Below are 24163 nucleotides of genomic sequence, written 5' to 3' on the forward strand. Positions count from 1 at the left end.
TTTCAACATTCTTTTAATTCGAAGAAGGATGATTTTAGTGAGAGAGTCACCAAGTGAGCCCATAGTAGCAATGAACAACTATAACCGATATTTTCTGTATTTATGCGAAAATTAAATTTACCTAAGAAATTCACAAATTCTGCTACAGGAGACCAACGACTCCATCTGCTAGGGAGCCTAAAGTGCAATCGCTTTACCTATCGCTTAAATCCGCCATTGCTAATAATGAGTTAAATCATTTGTTTTTCTCGCACCTGTGTAGCACACTTAGTGTAAATAGTTTTAAAACTTTCCTTTTTTTTACTTGCACTTAGTGTGTCCACTAAGGTACAAAAAGGACATTAATAATAATATTAGAAATTACAGATTTAGAGCACAGCCTTTTTACTAAAAGCATTATTTCTTTATTTTGTTATTTATATAAACAAAAATTAAAAATTATTAATAATTTATAAGCGATGTCGATTTTAGTTTAAAAATATACAAATTACATTCAAATCATTATCGAATTTTATGTGCTTTAATCATTCTGATTGGATCGACAGTCTGTCTTATGCAATGTCACATTCAAAGTTCTTTTACGTGACCTTATATCGCTTTAAAGGATCTCTATAAGCAAAATTATTGCGGCTATTATAGGACACTGATCAGACGGAAGGAACGCTGAACGCTTGGGCCTTATAGTGCATAACGATTATTGCAGGAGCTGTCACAGTGGGCGATACGATGGAGAAACGATGCCTTATCTTCTCTATCACTGTCCAGCTGTTGCCCTGAGAAGATGAACTTGAGTCAGCCTTTCTTTGATGACCTCTCCGACCTCAAATCTAGTGACGTCAAAGCACTTCTGTTGTTCTTAAACAGTTTCAAATGGATCACCCAGTGACACCGAACACCCAATCAATAATCACTTTCTTCGAGTTGTTTCAATAGAGTTTATTTAGTCATATTAAAAAATTGGATAAAATTAAAACACATAATATCGATAAAAAGAATCAAAAAATTTCGAACGAATAAAAAAATAATACGCATAAAAATCTCAATTTAAAAATTTACAAAAAGAAAACGCATCAAACATAAAAAAATCACAGATAACACGCAAAAATATTCATAGATCCAGGGCCTGACTTAATATTTGATAGTAATTTCAAAACGACTGAAAATTTGAGAGACTGTTGTCAAATTTGTGGTTATCAACTTTTTCCTCTATGAAAATTTTTTAACGTGTTGCTTAAAATAGAAGAATATTGAATTGAATTATTGATTTATCTTCTTATTTGAAATCGCCCCGAATGAAGCTCATCGCGCAATATTTCCCTTTCACTCTGAAAGAGCCCTAGGACAACAGTCTTCCAAATTTTCAACAGATCTAAAATGACTGTCAATTAGAATATCTGGTGCTAGACCAATAAAAAATAATATTAATATATAATTTATTTTTTGTTTGTTCGAAGAAAATGGGAATTTTAAAGTAGAATTATTATTAATAAATTTAATTTTTCGAGTATATTTTTTTTAATTCAATTCAGTCTATAATGGAAGTAAACCTGCTACTTTTCATTGATCTGGTTTCTTGATTCTAATTTAAAATTCCCGTTTCGAACAAACATTTATAGATAGTTTTTATTTTTATTTATTATTTCTGAAATCTAAGTACTAATTAATTTTTTTAATATTTCAAAACACAACCATTTTTTAAATAATATATTAATAGATCTGGGGTCAAGCGTAGAAAAGGTGTTCTATTTTCGATGCTATTATAAATTCCATCATTTTGGTTTTTTGTACTAGAATCTCAAGAATTGTGTGCTATGTGACAGTAACATTCCGATTAACAAATATGGTGAAGTGTTCAATCGATGAACGTGTTTGAATGAAGGTTTTCCATTCTAATTATCAAAATTTTTGATAAAATCTCGAATTATTTCCTCATTTATCTTTTGAATGACATCAACGGCATTTTATTTTTAGATAATCTTTGGTTTGAGAATCATTAGCGTAGATCTTTACCTTCAAATAGGTTTCAACAGGCGTTAAATCGCAAAATCTAGACGATCAATGTCTGCTTTACCAAAGATTATTCGATTTCCAAATCGTTCAAATATTATATGATCTTAATCGTCACATATCAAAATACAATTCTAGTACCAAACGCCAAAACGGCGCGGTGGCACATTTAAAAATAACATCGAAAATGATCCTATATTTGATAGTTATTTCAGAATAGCTACATATTTAAGATGCTTTTGTCAAGATCGTATTATCTAACAACTTTTTCCTCAGAACCGGGGACTTTCTTTTGCTTAAAATAGCCTGTCTTATCCGAAGACGCCTCTATCTATTTGCGGAACCCCCCTTTTTCGTATTATTATTATTTTCTGAAATTATCCTCGATTTTCAGACTCCCTGGAAGAGGAGTCTCGGAATTATGAACATTTTAGTAGAGGAAAAAGTTATTAGGCACAACCTTGACAACAAACTCTCAAATTTTTAGCCGTTCTGAAATAGCTGTCAAGTCTTACGCCTGATCATAAACCTAAAATAAATAAATAAAATATTATTTATGAAGATGCCCAATGTTCAGCTCTCCATAATAAAGCATAAATATTATTAATACGTATCTCATTTGTGGGAGTTGTTGCTAACAGAGGTGTACTATTACCAGTTATCGTGGAGGTCGCCGCCATCATTGGACTTTGTAAACTAGACGGTGTAAATGGTATATCCGTGTAACGTGATATTAAACTACGATACCCACGGCCAATTGTCGCAATGTACGATGACTCTTTGATATTTGGATTTCTCGATACCGACATTAATGGTACAATTGAACGTACCTCCTCTTCGAATGGACGAAATATTGTTATTGGACGCATTGTACTTTGTTCGGCAATTATAATACAACCCCAGGTTGTACCAATATATATTTCATTATCGACAATTGCCATACAAGTTACCTAGAATTACAATTAAATTTATCAGACTTTGCAAGTTTTTTAAATTTACTCAATAATGTATTTAGTTCCAAGCAGGCCCTTCTTTTCCTTGGGGGCACTTGCTCAGAAAAATATGAATTTTGCCCCGTGATCCTTATGTATCCACGATCAAAGGTTAAAGACTATGATTAATTCATGCGATATCTCGAAAAGTGTTAAATGATTTAGTCTTATTGAATATCAGTTACGATTTTTATACCATACATATATGTAATATGCAAGGTATACTAAGTTTAGTCCCAAGTTTGTAACGCTTAAAAATATTAATACTATAAAATCACCTAATTAGTCCATTTTCAGTTGTCTGTCCGTCTGTTCGTCTGTCTACCAACACGATAACTCAAAAACGAAAAAAGCTATCAAGCGAATAACTGCTTTTTTTGGAATTTGATTTGATACATACAGTATAAAAATTGTATATGTTTTACCTGACATTTTCCAGGACTTAAATGTTCCTCAATAGAAATCGATTTTAAACTTTCCGAGCATGGTACCAATTTCGAACAGTCTAATTTATTGATAATTGTACGTGATTCACTGTCCCATTGGTATACAGTACATCCTGGATACACATATGACCAAACTGTTGTATTATTTGAGGATATCAATTGTAACACATTGACACCCTCAACGATTGGATCAAAATGATTGATGGTTTCATGTGATGATACCACTTGATCTTTCATCGTATAAATTGATATACGACCACCTGATTCTCCACACCATATTTCCACAATTCTAAGAAAATTAAACAAATTAGCACTAGCGTGTGACTAGAAATTGTATCAGAATTTACCTGCCACTATCCTTGGATATTGTACATAATGAATATAACGAAGTACTTGAACCAAGTTCTGTCATTACAAAACTACCTTCACCAGCAGTTGGTGTACTTGGTGCTGTTTCAGATGTTACTAAGAATAATCGTCCATTTGCTAATGCGCACGCAACACGCTGTAACGTTGGTAAATATAATAATGCAATCACAGAATTTGGAACGGATAAATCTGGTTCTAATTTGTATGTAAATAATTTTGTACCATCGCCAGCTCTAAAAATATAATAAAAAAGTTTTAAGAGTTCATTTTATTTTTACTCCAAGAAATAAGACACTTTTACTTACACATAGGCATGAACATTTCCTAAACAATCACCAATCCATATGGTTGGACCCACTGTGCACGCAGATGATGGCCGATTTGGTAATGGAAGACAATTGTGTTGTAGCCAACCTTGACTCGTTGATAAAAGTAAGTCGGCACGACCGTTTGCACATAACAACCACATTTCAGATCCATTTAAGCCATCATCTATCAATATACAAAAAAGAACTTGTGAGCAATACAATTCTGGGAAGATCTAGGAACGAAATAATCCAAAATATGAGATCCAATACGTTTCAATTAAATATTTAATCGAAATCATACAATAATCGTTAATATCGACAATATCTTTTCATTAAAATTCAGAAATAAATCGGTTACTTACCCGTAATATGTGTAATCGGTATACTAGTTGTAGCCATAACAGGTGCGGAATGATTCAATGAAACTACATCACATAAATGTGTAAATTCTGGTGCGGATGCTATTGAAACAATTTGACTGGCTGATGGACGATCACGTGGTTGTTGTGACCAACATAACACCATTAAATCTAAACTATAACTTGGATATAATGTTTCACGATATGTTAGTGGTGGTCGACCACCTTCTAATATACATTCTTTAACTGATTCATGTCCTTCGAATGGTTGATGTAATGTTAACAATTCATAAATAAACATTCCAAATGAGAAACAATCAACTTTCTCCGTGTACTCTTCTTCACCATTGTAACGCATTATTTCTGGTGCCATAAAACCTTCGGTACCACCAAAACCTTTTGTTCCCGATGGTAAAGTTAAACGACTGATTCCTGTTCGATAAAAAAATAAAATTGTTGACGTATTTTATAGAAACTTAAATAATCAACTAGAATAATAAGGACTTTTTATATAAGGTGTCCCAAAAATAGACTAGTACCTCTATTTGGAAATAAACTTTTTGGACAGACACACATTAATTATAATAATTATTCTTAGTTTTTGGTTTTTTAAAGGTAGGACAAAGGTTTTTGGGAAAACAATTGATTTTTGCTGATAACATCTAATAAAAAGTTGAAGATAATTCAAAAATACGTATTTTGAGCCATGACACGACCCTGTACCTTTACTCGTTCTCTAATTATAAAAGAAAAACAATCGATGTAAAAATACAATATTTTTTTACGTACCATAATCGGCAACTTTTATATGAACCACGTTGTCCGGATGATCTTGAAATGGTGGTGGCATTTCCCATACTAAAACATTTTCAGATTTTAAATCTCTGTAAATAATACGCTGCCGATGTAGATATTCAATTGCTCGTGCAACCTAAAAAAAGAACAAAATTCAATTCGTCTAAAATTTCTGGGTTGATATTTCAAAAACTATAAATCCACTCTTTTTAAATGAGCCTCGATTTTGATAGATTAAAATGGTCCACCCTGTATATTCTTGATTTTCATAAAAATTATTTACATACCTGTAAAATAATCGCTTGTAGAGTATACGGTCCAATACGTGCCCCAGATCGACGAAAATGACGTAAAACTGTATCCAATGCACCTTGTGGTGCTAAATCCAAGACCAATGCCAATGGACTGATACAAACACCCACCAACGGTACAATATTTGGATGACGTAATGCCAATAAAATATTCAATTCTTGACGTGCTGTACAATACGCTTTGCACGCATACTGTAATGGATCACGATCCCATTTACCTTGTGCAGCTTTATACGCAATAATGGCCGATTGACGTGCATTTTGACCTGGTTGTACAGGTTGTAACATTTTCATGGCCACTTCAACGGTAGTATTTGAACCACGCATACGGCATGTACCTTTAAATACAAAACCAAATGCACCACGACCTAAAAGACGACCTTTCTTTATATTTTCTGGACGAATTAAATGACGTTCACCCAAATCCATAAAAATCTGGAATGTAAATTCGAAATAAAAAATTTTATACAGCAAGAAAAAGGTTTCGTTTAAGTATTGAAATCGTACCGTATCTGGTGCAATTTTTGATAATGGAATATCCCCATGAGCCGGACAATTGATTAATTTCTTTCCATATGCTTCCAAAATACACTCTTCAATCATCCAACTATAATACACAATTGAATTAGTTTGTTCATCGGCCATGGATCCACTAGCACCAAGTACACCAGGATGTCCTTCAACTGATGGCATTCGACTCGATCCCGTTGAATCCGGACCTACACCACTATCACACTCTGACGTATACGATTCCTGTGATTTTCGTACACGTGGTTGTTGTTTATTACGTTGTTCGTAATAATTGTGATCAACTTCAGCACGTTTAAATGCTTCCGATAAATTTCTCGATGTGGGTAAATGTCCACCACCAGGTGGAAAAAGTAAATTTGGATCACTGTTATTGTCTGTTACGTCAGTTGATACATTACTTAAACATTTTGGGCATGGTACTAAACGTGTAACTAAAAATTTTCCTTCTGATGTGTGAACAAAACGTGTTCCTAATGTTGGATACCAATCTTCTAATAATACATCTATGTGGTCAACAGCTAAAGATAATAATTGCGCTGTACTCTCCGGATTCGGTTCAATTGTGATAATTTTCTGATCGGTTTGTTTGATTAATAATGTTTCAATTGGAAAATATAGCTCTAATATCGATGAGTTTATTAGATCAACATCACACCATACGCCATCTTGTTTTAATTTAAACCTGGGGAAGAAAATGTAAAATATATAATATTAAAATTCCGAATTATCTCTTATTTCTAGGATTAGGTATAGTATTTGACACGACTTGAGAACCATTAATCAAATTTTCAGCCGTTCTGAAATAAATGTCAAATATTACGCCTACTCCATGACCAAAAAGACGTAAATATTCACCTTAAATGTCGATAATACGCTGGTATTGAGTGTAAGACTTCTTTCATTCGAAATAATGTGATATCGCCATATTTCAGTTGTAAACCCGTTTGCCATAAAACCCATTCAGCTTTAACATCTAACATTTTTGCTAATTGAACATCTTGTAAAACCTGTTAAGTTATAAAAAAACTATATTACAAGAGTGAATTTCCAGAAAAAAGATTTTTCAATAAGATCGAATTTAATTCGATACATTTTCGATTTCTATGAATTAAGAAAGTGGAGTGATTTCAAATGAGCGTGACAATTTTTTGTATTCGACTTACTTTTTAATTTTTTTACAAATGTCAAGTTAAAAAAGAAACACCCTGTATACTGATTATTTGACAAAAAGGGTGCTGTCCCGCGGACAAAGCTTGGCAGTCTTTTTACACAATTAAAAAAAGCCGAGAATTGTGAATTTTCCTTGTATCTCTCTCCAAACTAATAAACCGAAATTCTAGAAACATAGCAAGAACACTCTCCATTAAATTGCCTTTCAAACAAACAACAATAATCAAAATCGGTTCATCCGTTTAGAATTGGGGTGACACAGAGACACACGCACACACATAGCTGTCAAACTTATAACACACCTCCTTTTGAGTCGGGGGTTAAAAAATAAATTTTAAGAATACAGTATTAAAATGCTCACCTCTTTTGGAACCATAAAAAATGATCGAACAATATCCACAATCGAATCATCCGCCAATATACGTGAAATTAACCGTGACCAGAATCCAGATGGAAAATACGACATTAATAATAATCGCGTAATTGATTTATCAGGTTCACTTCGATAACTTAGCCCCGGTTGATGTGTTAACTCTTCAGATTCATTTAATTGATTACCACTCGTACTTAAATGAGGTGTTGGTGCATTTAATGTAAATTTACTTTCATCAAAATTTGGATACAACATTGATTTCGGTGATATCGTTAATTTTTTATTTCGTACAGCCCAGCCACGTGATCGTAATGGTACTTTAACTTTAACAACAGAATGTCCTAAACCTGGATACAATTGTGCATTACGCATATCCTCTTCGGAAGGGAGTAATGATGGTATTAACAAAGTTCTTGAATCCCATGTTAAAGCCACTTCGAATTTATTTAATAAGTTTACGATATACCCCCGAGTATCAATGGGTCCAATATTACTCGACTTAAAAATATGTTTCAAATCATCAAGTTTCATGACACCAGTCCGTGCAAACGGGTTTATTTCACGTATTGTCACTACATGAGCTAACATATCACATAACCATTGCGGATCTAAGAAGTATAGATCTTTCAATGTAGCATCATCGTAATGTAACAAAACACCGTTATCGTGTAAAAATAACGTGGCTTGATGTAATTCCGCCCAATCACGAAATGCACGATTGTATCGTAAATGCATTTCTTGGGTAACAAGTGCTTTATATTGTTCAGCAGATAGTACAGGATCCGCTCCAGAAGCACGTCTTTCTGTTGCTAAATGACTAACAACATCCTCTAATGCTAAATAAGTTGCAGGTACTCGTTGTTCCAAAAGTAATTCCTTACTTCCAGGAGGACGTAAACTAAAAACTGTATCGTAAATTAAATTACAAAGTAATTTAATATTATGCCGAGTTTTACAGCTAACTTCAATTGTATCTAACACACGCGGTAATCCACATTTTTCCGCATCCACAATATTTATAAATCGATCTCGAATAATTTGTTGTAAATCTTCGGACATATGTGGTGGGAAATATTCTTGAGCCAAATCATAATGGGTGCCAACAATTAACACAGGAGAATTAGGAGCACGCGCTTGAATATTCACCAACCATTGTAAAATTTCATCGATTCCCTTTTGCCCATCGGAAATTTTCCAAACAACTAAATATAAACTACGCTTTGATAGGAAATATTGATGGGTGGCGTAATATTCTTTTTGTCCACCGAAATCCCATGTGCGAAATGTTACGGGACCGTGTAACGAAGAATGTCCTCGTGATTTTTTCTCATATATCCAATCACCGATATCAACACCAACAGTTGACATATTTGTACCACGAGATGTTTTTACGTTGATATTCTTATTTCCCATACGTTTTGCCCAATGTTCAACAGGTTTTTTACGATAACTTCCAACACCTTCTTGTCGTAATTGTTCTAACAAACTGGTTTTTCCGATACCTTGTACACCGACAATCATTAATTTCATCCGAGCATACGGTTTAGCATCTTCGAGTACCGATTTTAAATATCCAACAATATCCATTGTTTTGAATTTTTTACTATCAATCATAGATTTAAGTGGACCTTGTAAGGCGCATCCTCGTGTATTTAAATTCCATAAACGTGACAACAAACCCATTTGGGGTGGTAATTCAGAAATATCCACATTACCACTGATATTTAACACGGATAAATTCGTTAATTCATGGATATTATGTGGAATTTCTTTCAAATTATTATTACTAACATCCAACATCGATAAATTTGGAAACATTAAACGTGATTTTCCAGAATTCACCATATTCCAATCACTTTCTTCATCTTCGTTAATCGTATCTCCATCATCATCCGTTGTCAATTGTATACGATTTAAATAATTATCAGCCAAAACGAGAGTACGTAAATTATCCAATCGTAAATGACGTCGATGCGAACACACCGAATGTAACACAGCCGTACGTACAGATCGTCCCGAATTTCGACGTCTTGTAAAATCATTCGTTAAAACAGGTAATTTACCTAAGAGATTCGTAGTCTCTGATGATGTTGTCGATGATGTACTAGAAGTTGTACTCGCTGGTGGTGAAAAACATGTAATATTCGCGATTTCCATTGAATCAATTGTATAAGTTGTAGCAGCTGTAGGAGATGGTTCCCCAACTTGTGGTAAACTAGGCCAACATGTAATTTGATTATGACTTAAATCTAATTGTTTTAACGTATTCGGATACGATGTTATATGTGACATAGATCGTAAATTATTATAACTCATATTTAATCGAGTTAAATTCACCGCTAAACATGGTAGCGAACATGGTATACTTGAAAATAGATTATGTGCTAAATTTAATGCGGATAATTTCGAAGATTGTTCTAAAAGATCATCGTCCGAATGGAAGATTTGTTCGGTGACTTCAACACTTTTTGTCCATACATGATGTTTAATTAATTCGATTTGCCGTACCGATGCATGTTTTTTACGATATCGAACATGTGATGTTAGCATACTTTCATTATCCGAAAATCGACTTTCCGAATCACTAAACTCCAATACCGGTGTTGTTGGTTCATCAACCGAATCACTAGCTCCATCATATTGAGATGATGAACTAAGTGTATCCAATTCTTTCGTAATCTTCTCAATTGGATGTGTCGGTAATTCTTTTAATAAATTAAACGATACATTTAATTCTTTTAATTTTGGAGCTTTCCACATTTCGTATGGAATGTATTGTAACTTATTATTGGATACAACAAGCGTTACTAAAGAGGGTATTTTAAATAAAGCTTCTGGTATGTACTCCAAACGATTATCCTGTAAATAAATTTCTTCTAATACTGGACAATCGTATTTCGATTCATTCGATTTAGTTCGTTTACGATGCGAACGAAATGATGATGATTTTTTATGTGGAGATGGTTGCGACGAATCAGGTAATTTTTCAATTTTATTTTGTGCACAATTTAAATAACGTAAACTGCATAATTGGAAGACAACCAAGGGTAACGTGGTTAAACTATTATTTGATATATCTAAACGTGTAATTGCATACAATCCGATATCATGACAGCGTGGATTTTGCTTTAGTTTTGGATTCACATGTAATGCAGCATCAATTAACCATTCTGGACGTATTTGCGATAAATGACATTTTTGATTATGCCAATTAATCATGGCCGGTACATTTGGAAATATTGAACTGTATGTTAAACTTGTTAACTGTGAAAACATTGAAAATTTTGATGTTGTTGCGACCACATTTTCTGTCATTACTTTCTTATTGATTTTATATTCGGGATCGGGATGTGCTTTAATTGATAATAAACGGGCGGTTAACGTACTATCACGATTTTTTGCCGCAATACATAACGCTTTACAATCATCATCTCTTGAACCATATTTCAACAATAAATCGATCATTGGTAAATCACGATTTTTTGATGCCTCAACTAATGCCGTTGATTGTTGATTATTTACATCCTCCTCTCCGATGGTATTACGATATGATTCCTCCAAATCATTTGAAACTTTTATTACTAAATTTGGATTTGCTCCAGCTAATAAAAGTAGAGAAACAATGTTGTAATGTTTCCCTTTAACAGCAACATGTAAAGCTGTTTCGCAATCATTTTGACAATACAGATCCAAATTTAAAGGACTTAAAAATGATTCGTTTGTTTTATTAATGCCATCAGAGTTCTCGGAATCGTTTCGTAAATTTAATCGTGTCATTATTGATTGTATACCATCCGAAATTCGTCGACGTGTTGGACTTAGAGTAGTAAAAGATTCTGGTGTTGGAGTTGTTACGTCATCTTCATCGTCACCATGTTTAATTCGATCTGCTTTCACACGAAACTTTAAAAGCATTTCAACCATCTGTTGGTTACCCAGCAGACATGCAACATATAAAATATTTTGGCCCGTCACGTCTTTTTCATTGATATCGAATGCTAAATAATATTCCCATTGTTGTGTTGGATCCTTAAACTTTCGCAGTAAATGTACCGGATAGGAAAAATTGAATAATAATTCTAATACGGTAATATGACCATTTATACAACATGCATGAATCGGTAGCCATTTTTCGACGGTATGTTGTTGTATTAATTCGGGGAATTTTTTTAATAGCATTTCTACAATATCTTTATGGCCATGGTAACAGGCAATATATAATGGCGAATATTTTGTTACGGGATGAATTCGTCCATCTGCGCCATGATCTAATAATACACGGACGATTTCTTTGCGACCAACTTGAGATGCTGTGAACAGTAACGTATTTGCACCGCTTGGTGCCATGTTGATAATAAGTTCGGCATCCGTTCCAAGCGATGCAACCAATTGTCGTACAGCGGCCACATCTCCTGTACAACATGCTTCACGTAATGATGCATGGACTTCTTGTCGTGCTTTTTCACGTCCATCTAAAATAAAAAGTCAAGGAAATTAGTTCTAGTTAGTTTTGGAAATTTTTTAATAAAAACACAATACTGATTACATTTTTGGATATTTTTGCTTTTAAAATTTCTTTCAATACTTCCAATAGTGCCTGAGAATACATTTATAGTTAAAAAAAAATAATTTTTTTTTTGACAATTTGACCGATAGATAACATTTGAGCATTGGAGCATTGAATATTTTTTCCAAGATTTTAAATTCTTTGTAACTTTGCAGATTTTTATCCGATCTGAATGGAATTTTTTTTGAAACCTACTAATTTTGGATTAAACTTTTCATTTTTGATGTTATTTTTTAGTTAACATTCACCGTTGTTCGAAATATCAGTACCATGACCCCATTATCTTCAAAACTTTTATAGGTAGGTCAAATTTGACCACAAATTTGAAAAGTATGACCCAAATTTAGTATAATTCCATACTAAGTTTATAGAAATTGGATAGAATTTGGATGTGATAGAGCAAAATTCAATATTTTTAATTTTGATGACGTCATAAAGTTCAAAAAATCGATTTATTTCATAACACAATGTTTTTTTGAAGGTAGATCGGGACCTTTGTCAATTTTAAGGCTCTGTGCAAGTGCATAATGTGTCCAGAAGTAAAAAGGGGCCTATAGACTACCCTTTTTACACTTGTTAATGGTAAAAGAGTATACGCTAGGGTACAATAAAAAGACTAGTTTTATTTCGATTAAAAAAATGTATAATTATTTGTTTTATGATACATAAAAAGGTCATCTCATAACTGATTGTATGAAGTAATTTAAAACCGCAAAAATAAATAACATCTATCTGTCACTTTATTTATAGTGGCTTACAATGTAGTATAGGATATTTGGGAGCGTTTTTTTCGGAAAACATTTTGGATTATACTTTTTTTTTCATTCAGGTCATCGATAGATCTGATTTGTTCGTTAAATTTTTCCCAGAAACTAATAAAATAAATAATGATACTCCTATTAATTTTGATTTTTTGTTTATTTCCAAAGCTGTAATGGGGGATTTACAGCTAAGAGCATCCCCTCATAAAGGAATACATAAGAGAGAAGAAAAATTTCTCTAGAATAATAAAAGAAAAAATTTAATATGAAAAACTTTTTCTAATAAACGCGCCCATATTTCCGATTTCAAGATTTATCTTGAAATCTTGCATAACTGTATAAAACTGATTCAATTTTGAAAAAATAAGCGATATTTTTTTACAAATCAACATTCGTCAATTTTAAGAATTATTTTATTACTTAGTTCAATAAAAATTAGACAAGTTTGTGTATAAGAAACTTCGCGTGTATTCGAAGATAATTAATTATATTTTATTATTAATAACTTGAAATTTGAGTTGTGCATGTAGACCTTGACTTAAACAACGAAGAAAAATCGGTAATTCTAATAATTTATATTTAGATATTATTCATAACTACCTAGTCAATAAAAATATTTCCATACATCATCCTCGAATTAGAAATAACAATAATGAAGGGAAATATATTAAGTTAATTTTTTTTATCTATCATTATATGCTGTTTTGTAAGACCGCAAAAGACCTGAGGACAGAAATCATGATATAAAATCTAAAAAGCTTTTCTTTTCGGATTATATAACAAAGAGTATATCTTCCTTTTTCCTCTTCGAGGGATTACAGTAGTTAGCATGGATGAAAAAGGTACTTTTTTAATCTGACATCACACAGACTGCATATGAATAAAATTTACAGGGTCGGCCATTTTAATCTATACACCTAAATATCTCGTTTTGTAGTTAAGCAATCAAAAAATAACTTAAACAAAAGTTGTAGATTTTGATGGGGGACTACATCGCGAGATCAAATATGGCGATTGGGGCGACGAATGTTATACAACTACCGTACGAGGTTGAGTAGTGAAGTTGACACAAACGCATGAGTTGTTTGTATGAAAGTAATATACTGTCTAACAAATTTCAAATATTGTTGTTTTGAAATGCAACATAGTTTTAAATAATCTTTAGGTCTACCACTTATAAGTATCATAACAAAATACTGATGTGATTGTCACAACCACATGAAGAGGTTTATTAGAATTGTTTAAAAAAAATTAGATTTCTTCGAGTCAGATTTGAACCAGCGACCATTTTTACCGTTCAATCTGATGTCAGAACGTGATGTCTCCCATCAAACTCCGCAACTTTTGAGTTTAAGTTATTTTTTAATTGTTTAACTACAAAACGAGATATTTAAGTGTATATATTAAAATAACCCACTCTGTATATTTTACAAATTCAAATTTTTGAAAATATCAACAACTTTTTTTTTTTTTATCAATAAAAAATTTAATTTATCAAAAATAAATATTTAATAAAACTTGCCTAAAACAATTCCAGGTTGTTGTACATCATCCGGAAAATATGCGCAAGCATCAAACGCTTGTTCTGGAGACATTAATTTCGTATCCGATTTTGTAAATCGTTTTAACATTGCACCAACATTTATAAAATTATTATATCAAAAAAATTTTAAAAAAAGCTTTGCATTATAAAAACATTTTGAATAATTTATTTTTAATATAAAATAGTAATTAAGTAATTTTATCCGAAAATATATTAAATGGATTTTTTATACAAATTGGATTAAGTGATCAGACCGGCTTTATTTTAGTATACATAATAATAAATAATTATGTATACAGGACGTATTCAGTTCTGTTTTTTTCCCATATCATATTTTTGGGAAGTATTTCCATAGCACACAATAGAAATATAAAATGGCATTATTAAATTATCACATTGAGTTTCTTTTAATTATAACTGGTTTTGTTTTTTAAAACACATTATAAAATATCTCACTTTAATGTCATCTTGTTAAAAAAACACATTTCACTTCACGTTTTTAGGTAGAATTTTACGTTAGAACACGTTCTTAGGTAGAATTTTACGTTTAAATGTTATAAAAGGTAGAAATTTTGGAAAAATAAATTTGGTGTTTTTTTCTACATATATTATCAGGCAATATCTCGAAAACTGTAAGGTAAATGGTCAAAAAATGATCTGTTTTGTGGGTAGTAATTATGGAAAAAACGAGACGTGGTTTTTTTTTCGATTTTACATGCAATCAGTTATTTGTGATTTTGGATTTCTTAAGACTATTAGACAAATATTTTTTGGACGATATCTCAGAAACTGTGCACCAAATCATGAGCGTACCGAAGGAGGGGGACGTCACGACAAATTTTCCCTGGATATTCACGTACTCTAAATTTTGTTAGATAGGTATGTGTTTTTGCCAAAAATACTGTTGAATTTATGAAATTATTCGATCAAAATTTCTAATTTGTTCCCCTCAAGGGCAAAATTACCTGTTTAAATAAACCCCCCACTCCATTAGCCCAAAACTTGGGTTGGGTTTGGGTCAAAATTTTCGTATGTAGTAAATTTTATAGAAATTTTAGTCCCAAATTTGGATCGCTTAGAAATACTGACGATACGAACAAAGTTTTGGTATAGGTGTTCATAAAATAACCTAATTAATCTATTTCCGGCTATCCGTCAGTCGTCTGTCCGTAAACACGATAATTCAAAAACGACAAAAGATATAAATCTGAAATTTTATCTCAGGACGTAAAAAATGAGGTTGAGTTCGTAAACGAGCAACATAGGTCAATTAGAGATAGAACAAAAGTTTAAATGTAAAAAAAGGTTCCTTATAAAAAAATAAACAACTTTTGTTTGAAACATTTTTTTAAAAACATGACTGTTTACCCGTGAGGGCGTAAATTAGGGCCAAACTTTGGTGTCCATTTTCTCCAAAACTATAAAAAGTAGGCAATTGAAAATTTGCAGGTAACTTCAACTAGTGGTCTTGTAAAACATTTCCGAAAAACGAAAAAAAAAATACTTTCGAAAAATTGTCGAAAACCAAACAAATGGCAGCCGAAAGGTCGCCCCGATTGTGTTGGTTTTTTAAACTCTTCTAATTTATAAAAAATAATCCAAACACTGCCCATTCAACACTTTTTATACAGGGTATTTTAACAATTAACTCAGTCAATTGTTTGTTTTCACTTGTTATATCAGAATTTGATAAAACTCGGTAATAGAGTAAGATTAAGTGAAAATATAAAAAAAATCGTGTTAATTTAACGATAAGTCGAGTATTTTTTATACTAATGACAGAAATCCTAAAAGAAACTTTATATTTCGAAGAGATTTTCGACCGTCTTTCGAGAACTCCACACCAGGTGGTCAAATGAATTAGGTTATTCTTAATTTTTGTACTTTTCAAAAATAAAATCACAAATAACTTTTTGCTTTAATTGTATACCGGTCACCGGGTGTTTAAGTTTTTCTTCCACATTATATATTTTTAATAATAATTCCATAACACACCAAATGGCATTATTTAAAAGATCACATTTGTGAGTTTAACTTTAACATATAACTTTTTTTGTTTAGAAACACATCAAAACTATATATTTTTAATTCATTTAAATAATTTTTTTTTGTGGTTGTTGCAGAGTTTATCTCAACAAAGTTTGTTTACTTGTCTCACTGAACAGTGAACGTACAAAGTACAAATGATGACTTAAAAATATACATAACTTCTTGTTAGTTACCACGAAATATGAAATAATAAAGTCTTCTAAACAAAATAATAACTGTTAAAGTTATTCCCCTGTGCTGTGTGATTCCCCCTTATAGCTTATATCACTTTCACTATCATATATTCTTATAAAACAGATGGTTCAATGGTTGTCTATAACCATATTTAAAATATTATTTTATTCTAAAGGTCTTTGTGGCCTGTTTTTTCCTATCCAACCTTCCTTCAAATTTCATGATTTTGTTTTAAAGCTTATCGCTGTTTTTTCCTATCCACGTGAATCCTTCCTTCAAATTTCATTATGTATCCCTTATTTTAAAGCTTATCCTGCTGGCTAATGACAAAAAATAGACTCACTAAAAAATTTTCTCGATTTTTTGCAATTTCCTTTATGGGTACCCATATGGGTTATTTTGTTTTAAAGCTTATCGCTGTTTTTTCCTATCCACGTGAATCCTTCCTTCAAATTTCATTATGTATCCCTTATTTTAAAGCTTATCCTGCTGGCTAAATGACAAAAAATAGACTCACTAAAAAATTTTCTCGATTTTTTGCAATTTTCTTTATGGGTACCCCTTTAAAAATATCGAAAAAACCGCAATCAACTTTCTGTTTTGGAATTTGATAAAACTCTGTATATAGAAAAATTTTGATCTGAAATATACAAAAATCAAATTCATTTAACGATGAGGCGAGTATTTTTTATGATATGGCTCGAAATCGATTCAAGAAATCGGCGGTTGAAGAGGATTTTGCGATATCTCAAAAAGTATGCCTTCAATCTTTAAATGAACGTGATTTTTGCTATTTTTGGATCAAAATTACCTAATGTACTGATTTATATCGATATTGGAGACGTAAAATTTTTCTCTTTTTTTTGCAAATTTCTTAAGGGGTACCCCTTTAAAAAAATCGAAAAAATCGCAATGAACTTATTGTTTCGGAATTTGATAAAAATTTGAATATAGGGTAATGTTGACCCAAAAATTTCAAAAATCGGGTTCATTTGACAGTTAATTGAGTATTTTTTATGGTATCGTCCGAAATCCATTCGGGAAATCGACCTTCACATGAAATTTTGCGATATTTCAAAAAGTATGCATTTAATCATCAAATGAACCCGATTTTTGTATTTTTTGGGTCAAAATTACCCTATGCACAGAGTTTTATCAAAAATGGAGACAAATAAAATTTTCTCGATTTTTGCAATTTTCTTAAGGGGTACCCCTTTATAAAAAATCGAAAAAATCGCAAGAAAATTTTTGTTTCGGAATTTGATAAAACTAGGTATATAGAGTAATTTTGACCCAAAAAATACAAAAATCGTGTTTATTTGACGATTGGTTGAACAATTTCTGTATTATTGTCAAAAATTCGGTACTAATTACTAGCTACTAATTTAGTAGTCAAATATTTTGTATTTTTATATTTAAAACATTTTAGAGTTCCCCAATTTGTATAATAATCCCCGATTTAATCATATTCCCTAATAATTCCCGATTTAACAGAAAAACAAAATAATTTAACCTCACTAATTTAAACATAACCTAATCTAACCATAACTAATTTATTTTGATTTTAATTTTATGGTTTTAGTCCTATTGATGAGGATTGCCAAAGCAATCAAAACCGGTTTAGCTAAATAGTTTTATTATGGGTTCTGAAAGGGTCCATATTTTATTAAAATACGTAATCTAACCCAACTTATTTTTCATATACAATTTCTTACACAATACTATTCAATTTTTCACTCTTTATTTTTTTTTTCTTGTAATTCAACACCACTCACAGATTAAAATTCCTACAACCTTCAAACAATTAACCGCATCCAAAGAAACAATTATTCTCATAACTAATTCACTTCCTATTTATAGAAAAAAAAAAACCAATTTCCGCGTGCGTAAAATATGTTTACAAAAAAAAAAAAATCGCCGTGTTTATCTCTCATGAATCTCTGTATCACAAAAACATTTTATTTTCATTTATATTGACAAATATTTCCCGGTAAAATGTTTAAATGTTTGTGAGGAAATACAAAAAAAAAAACATTTTCTCAACAAAATCATAACACATAGATTTTTGTTCACATGCGTGTATTATCACTAAGTGACTGCCATAGTGACCATTTTATAGTGGTTGGTGGTATGTGAAGCATATAGAGCGGGTAGAGAGCACGTGATGGGTGTAAACAAATCAATAATGTTATACTCAGTCAATGGGAAGCTCCGATAATATAGTTTATACTACCGGAAAAAAGTTTAATAATAGTATAATAGAAAATGTACTTCCGGAGTTTGACAAATGTTTTCAATCGAATAGAACTAGTTCCAACTTTAGTATAGACGCTGAGTAGTTTTCGTATGCATTTACAGGTCGTACCGAACAAGGATTGTATTTCGACGTCGTAAATTGTTTGGTAAAATTTTCAATAGTTTAGGATTCGAGCTATGGCCGTATAAACATTTAATTTGTTTATAATAAACTTCCCACAAATCTGAGCGATGAGCAAGTTGAAGAAATACACTCCTTGTTCAGTATGGACATCAGGGCTGGTTTTAGTAAGGGACCGAGGCTCCAGAGGCTTCCACTAGTCGAGAGGACTAGGGGATGTCCCAAAAACAGGGATGGGTAAGTGTGACTTAGAGAAGTCCCTGGGACTCCTCACTTAAAATACGAGCAGGACAGAGAGACAACATTTTTTTTCTACCTATCTCATTACTATTAGAGAGACTGAGATATGTAGAAAATTCGTATACCCATCTCGCTTCCTCCTCTATGAGCAATACGGACTTGGATAAAGAGACACACAACAAAGTTTATAACAAACAATAAAGTTATAACAATGGTGACTTCGACTTAAAAAAACTCGATCATACCTGGTCTAAAAGGTCTTTACAATGCTCTACCACATATAGCTTTTAGTAAAAAAATTAAATATAATAATTGAACTTGAATTTGACAGTTAAATTTTAGTCAACTCAGTTTTAAAAAATATTTTTATGATTCTTAATCATTGTACGTATTGATATAAAATATTAAATTGTATTATTTTAATTTATTATAAAATTTTTTGTATTATTAGTTATAAAAAAAATTAATTCAAAAATGATTGTTTTAACTAAACTGTTTCCTGTCTCGATGCTATCTTATACTACCTTAATTTTAATAATTTATGTAAAATTTTAAACATTTTTCACAAAGAGTTTTCACTTAAATCAATAGAAAATATAGAATTATTTTACAAGTAATTATATAATAAAAATTAAAAACATTTAAATGATATTATGCAATATTTTATTATTATTAACAAAGAAATCATTGAATACAAACCAACGTAAAAGAAAATACGCCTTGCAAAACAAAATGAACGTGGGTTGTTTCAATTAATTATTAACAAATAAATTTCTAATACGCAAAACACCTGTTTCTTAAATAGAAAATTTTATTAATTTTTATTTTAGATTTTTTTAGATATAAAATAAATTACAGGATGATTCAAGTTGTAATGGCATGCGTACTAATTTGCGCCCTTACGGGTAAACAATGTTTACGAAAAAATGTTTCAAATAAAAGTTTTTTACTTTTTTATAAGGAACATTTTACTTTTAAACTTTTGCTCTATCTCTAACGGTTTACAATATAGGTCCTACGGATCCAAGACCCAATTGACCTATGTTGCTCATTTACGAACTCGGCCTCACTTGATATCTTTTTTCGTTTTTGGACTAATTAGGTGATTTTATCTTATACCAAACTTTTAACACCTATACCAAAATTTTGTGCGTAGCAACAATATTTTTAAGCGTTACAAACTTGGGACTAAACTTAGTATACCTTGCATATTACATATGCATGGTATAATAAGAATACAATTTTTCGATATCTGCCTTCGTTTTCGAAATATCGAAATATCGACGCTTTCCCTACCGTAAGTGTGTTTTTTAACTATAATTATTTTAACGTTATCTACCATTTGAAATCCTGCTGTTATATCTTGAACCACCCTGTAAGTCTATTTCAAATCTAGATTTTACGATAATGTAATCAGTATTGTGCCAGTTACGATAATGTAATTAATCCGGCACTAATTTCATGTATAAATTTTATATAAAAAAAATGAAACATACCTGCAGCTTCACGTAGTATATTCATACATTCTACATGCGATGATTTATCCGCAATATCAAAGGCAGTCATCCCACTTGAATCTCGTACAACCAAGCTGGCATTATGTTCTAATAAAGTTTCAATATTACTTTTATGTCCATGTTCAGCACTTAAATGTAATGCTGTCTAATATATTCAAACAGTATATTATTATAAATCAGTTTTACTGTAATTTAAAATAATAAGTACAATGTGTTTCAAAATAAACGCAAGGTTGTAATACGTAAATAGATTTTTATTAAATTCCATGAGTTACTCCTCATTTTAAAATTTATCGTGCTGATTAATGACGAAGCATAAATTCAAGGTCTAAAAATAAACCGCTTACGAAAAACAGGCTAGAGATACATTATTAAGATTTAATTTTTATTTATTATGTAATTTGTATATCATATCTGTAATAAAATTGCCCATAAAGAAAAAGAAAGTAAATTATCACTAATAATATTATTTCTCTAGTCAAGTTAATGAGCTTTTTTTGTCTTCAAAAATTTATTAAGGTTTTAACTTTAATTTAAATAGTTTTTTTTAATTTCCACAGACTAGTTTTGGAGAAATAAATCTATGAAAACATGTCATCCATCTACCAATTCTGACGACCTCCCCTAAAATTTACAGAAATGATTTACACAGTCCAACTTCATATTGAAAAAAAAACAAGCCTTAAAAGTGCCTCTTTCCTTCAAACCTCAAGTCCCATCAAGGCTTAATCCCACGCTATTGTCATATACATTAAAATTAAAAACTTGCGTTGATTTTGGAACACACTTTACGAATAAAATAATTTTAAAAAAAAACATACTCTATTGTCACCTCTTGGACCACACTGTATATCAGGATTAGCTCCTGCTTCCAATAAAATTTTTAAACATCGTGAATTATCTGTAATAGCTGCCGCATGCAGGGGAGTACGACCCCAACTATCTTGTGAATTTAAAAGACATTTTTGTTCGCCGTGTAGTAAATCTTCCAATAATTCAGCATTATCCCATAATGCAGCCTAGGGGATAATAATTTTCATAAAGTTTTATAACTGACAGTTCATTTTTTTAACCGACAATCTTTGACGATTATATTCTGATAAAAAACTTAGATTATAGATTAACAAATATGTCTTGTTTAACTTTCGAGGAAATTGCAACCTCTCTCCGGAATTTTATTAAGCTTTCGATTAAAAATTTTGAAAGACAATTTAAAAAAAATTTTATCAATAACATTTGCGTTTTTTAATGGTTTTTTGGTACAGCATCCTAATTAATGAATTAAGCTAAAATGAAGTAAAAATAGATTTTGTACCTATTACTACCTGTTTATTTATTATATTTCGTTCTCGATAGACAATTTAAACTTTCTACTGAACGGAAGCCAGCAGACAAATTTATTCTCCTCTCAAGAATATACGAAACTCCCTGTACATCATTAAAAATTTGAAAAACTCAAATATAATTGAAAATAATAATTTGTATAAAGTTTATACTTAAATAATAATAAATTTTAAAAAGGGTTCAAGTCTCTAAAGTGATGAAAATCTCATTCATAGGGACTCAACAATTTTAAAAATTCGTTTAAAGACATTTATAAGCCTTGTACCTTAACAATTTTCATTAAAATTGATTAATTATTTACTAAAAAAGAATTACTGAACGCTTAAACTGTTTTTAACGACCACAACCCTTTTTGTAGGGACTTTAAGTATGGAATATAGGGATGCATGAAAATTCCTTAGAAAGTATCACTAAGAGACCTTGTACCCTAACAATTTTCAGTAAAATGGATTAATTATTTACTAAAAAAGATTTTCTGAACGTTTAAACTTTTCTTAACGACCACAACCCTTTTTGTAGGGACTTTAAGTATGGAATATAGGGATACATGAAAATTCCTTAGAAAGTATCATTAAAAGAGGCATATTTCGAACTCATATATCGATACAAATTTCTATTTATCATTTCTTTTTCGTTTTTGTTAATTAATCAGAATCCATAATCAAAGTTTTGTCACCTAAGAAATAATAAATATTCCCCCAAAAAAATTCGAATCATCAACAAACACACATACCTGATGTAACAAACGTCCCGGAAAATCTTCATCTTCAGGAGATGAATCTAACATAATTTATTGTAAAAAAAAATGTTTAGTTTAATCTCACACAGAGATTCTGTCACCAAAAAAAAAAATTAAAAACGATTGAAAAAAAATCAATAAACAATTTATAATTTTCACAATTTTACAATACCCACTAACACAGAAAACGATTCGTACTTAATTAAGTCATACATTATTTGATAATAATTAATTAGTAAATACATTATTTTTAATTTAATTATTTATTATTTATTTGTACAAAAATTATAACCTAATTAAAACTCTTTTTAAAACTTCACTTTCATTTAAAAATGTTAACATAATTTTTTTTTTAATAATATTTCAATGTAACTTTTTTTTTTTGTATTCTTTGGTAATATAATAAATATTCGATAAAATTGTTAAACAGAGATAAAATGATTGATTTGTAAATAATGTTCAATTATCGAACTTATTTTAATAAGTTTGTTATAATATTATTATTATTATGTTTACATTTAAATACTTTATTTTTAATAACAATTACGGCCTTCAATTTTGATTATTATGTCGGATATTCTATCCTTATTTTTATGTTCAATGGATTGAAATTACTTTAAAACTAAAGGTAAATGTACACGATAATAAAGGTGATAACTTTTGATGACACTGTGCGTAGTCAATAGTCATGGTCGCTTCAAGTGGATAATTTTGGCTGAAGACTTAAAGGAGACTATTATGTCTAGGAGGCTGTACAGTAAACCGTGGCTGCACTGCACCCGTGGCTAAAAATAACAATCATCAAAATTCGTAGAATATGTCAAAATGACCCCATTTTCTGAGTTATATCGAAATTGGAGACGTAAAATTTTTCTCGATTTTTTGCAATTTTCTTAAGGGGTAGTACCAATTCAAAAAAAATCGAAAAAATCGCAGTTAACTTTTTGTTTTGGAATTTGATAAAACTCTGTATATAGAATAATTTTGACCCAAAAAATACAAAAATCGGATTCATTTAACAATAAGACGATTATTTTTCATGGTATCGCTCGAAATCGATTCGAGAAATCCACAGTTGAAGGGAATTTTGCGATATCTCAAAAAGTATGCCTTCAATCATTAAATGAACACGATTTTTGCTATTTTTGGGTTAAAATTACCTCATTTACTGAGTTTTACCGAAATTGGAGA

General features: G+C 30.9%; 1 protein-coding gene across 2 annotated transcripts; it reads right to left on the reverse strand.

Moving 5' to 3' along the window:
• Positions 1-461: 461 nt before the first annotated feature.
• On the reverse strand, positions 462-23087 carry LOC123301759 (leucine-rich repeat serine/threonine-protein kinase 1). 2 transcript variants are annotated; one of them, XM_044884645.1, is made up of 14 exons: positions 22967-23087; positions 21711-21908; positions 20869-21034; positions 10265-12133; positions 7650-10186; positions 6974-7125; positions 6095-6800; positions 5564-6022; positions 5271-5412; positions 4485-4913; positions 4120-4306; positions 3793-4047; positions 3425-3734; positions 462-2957 (listed from the first exon to the last, which is right to left on the reverse strand). In XM_044884645.1, the coding sequence occupies exons 1-14, from the start codon at positions 23018-23020 to the stop codon at positions 2562-2564; spliced, it is 7860 nt and encodes a 2619-aa protein (XP_044740580.1). In that variant the 5' UTR covers positions 23021-23087; the 3' UTR covers positions 462-2561. The 2 variants fall into 2 exon arrangements, with proteins under 2 accessions (XP_044740580.1, XP_044740579.1); XM_044884644.1 differs by having other exon boundaries at positions 7650-12133.
• Between the last annotated feature and the right edge of the window lie 1076 nt (positions 23088-24163).

This window comes from Chrysoperla carnea, chromosome 5 (assembly GCF_905475395.1).
Source record: "Chrysoperla carnea chromosome 5, inChrCarn1.1, whole genome shotgun sequence".
NCBI lineage: Eukaryota > Metazoa > Arthropoda > Insecta > Neuroptera > Chrysopidae > Chrysoperla > Chrysoperla carnea.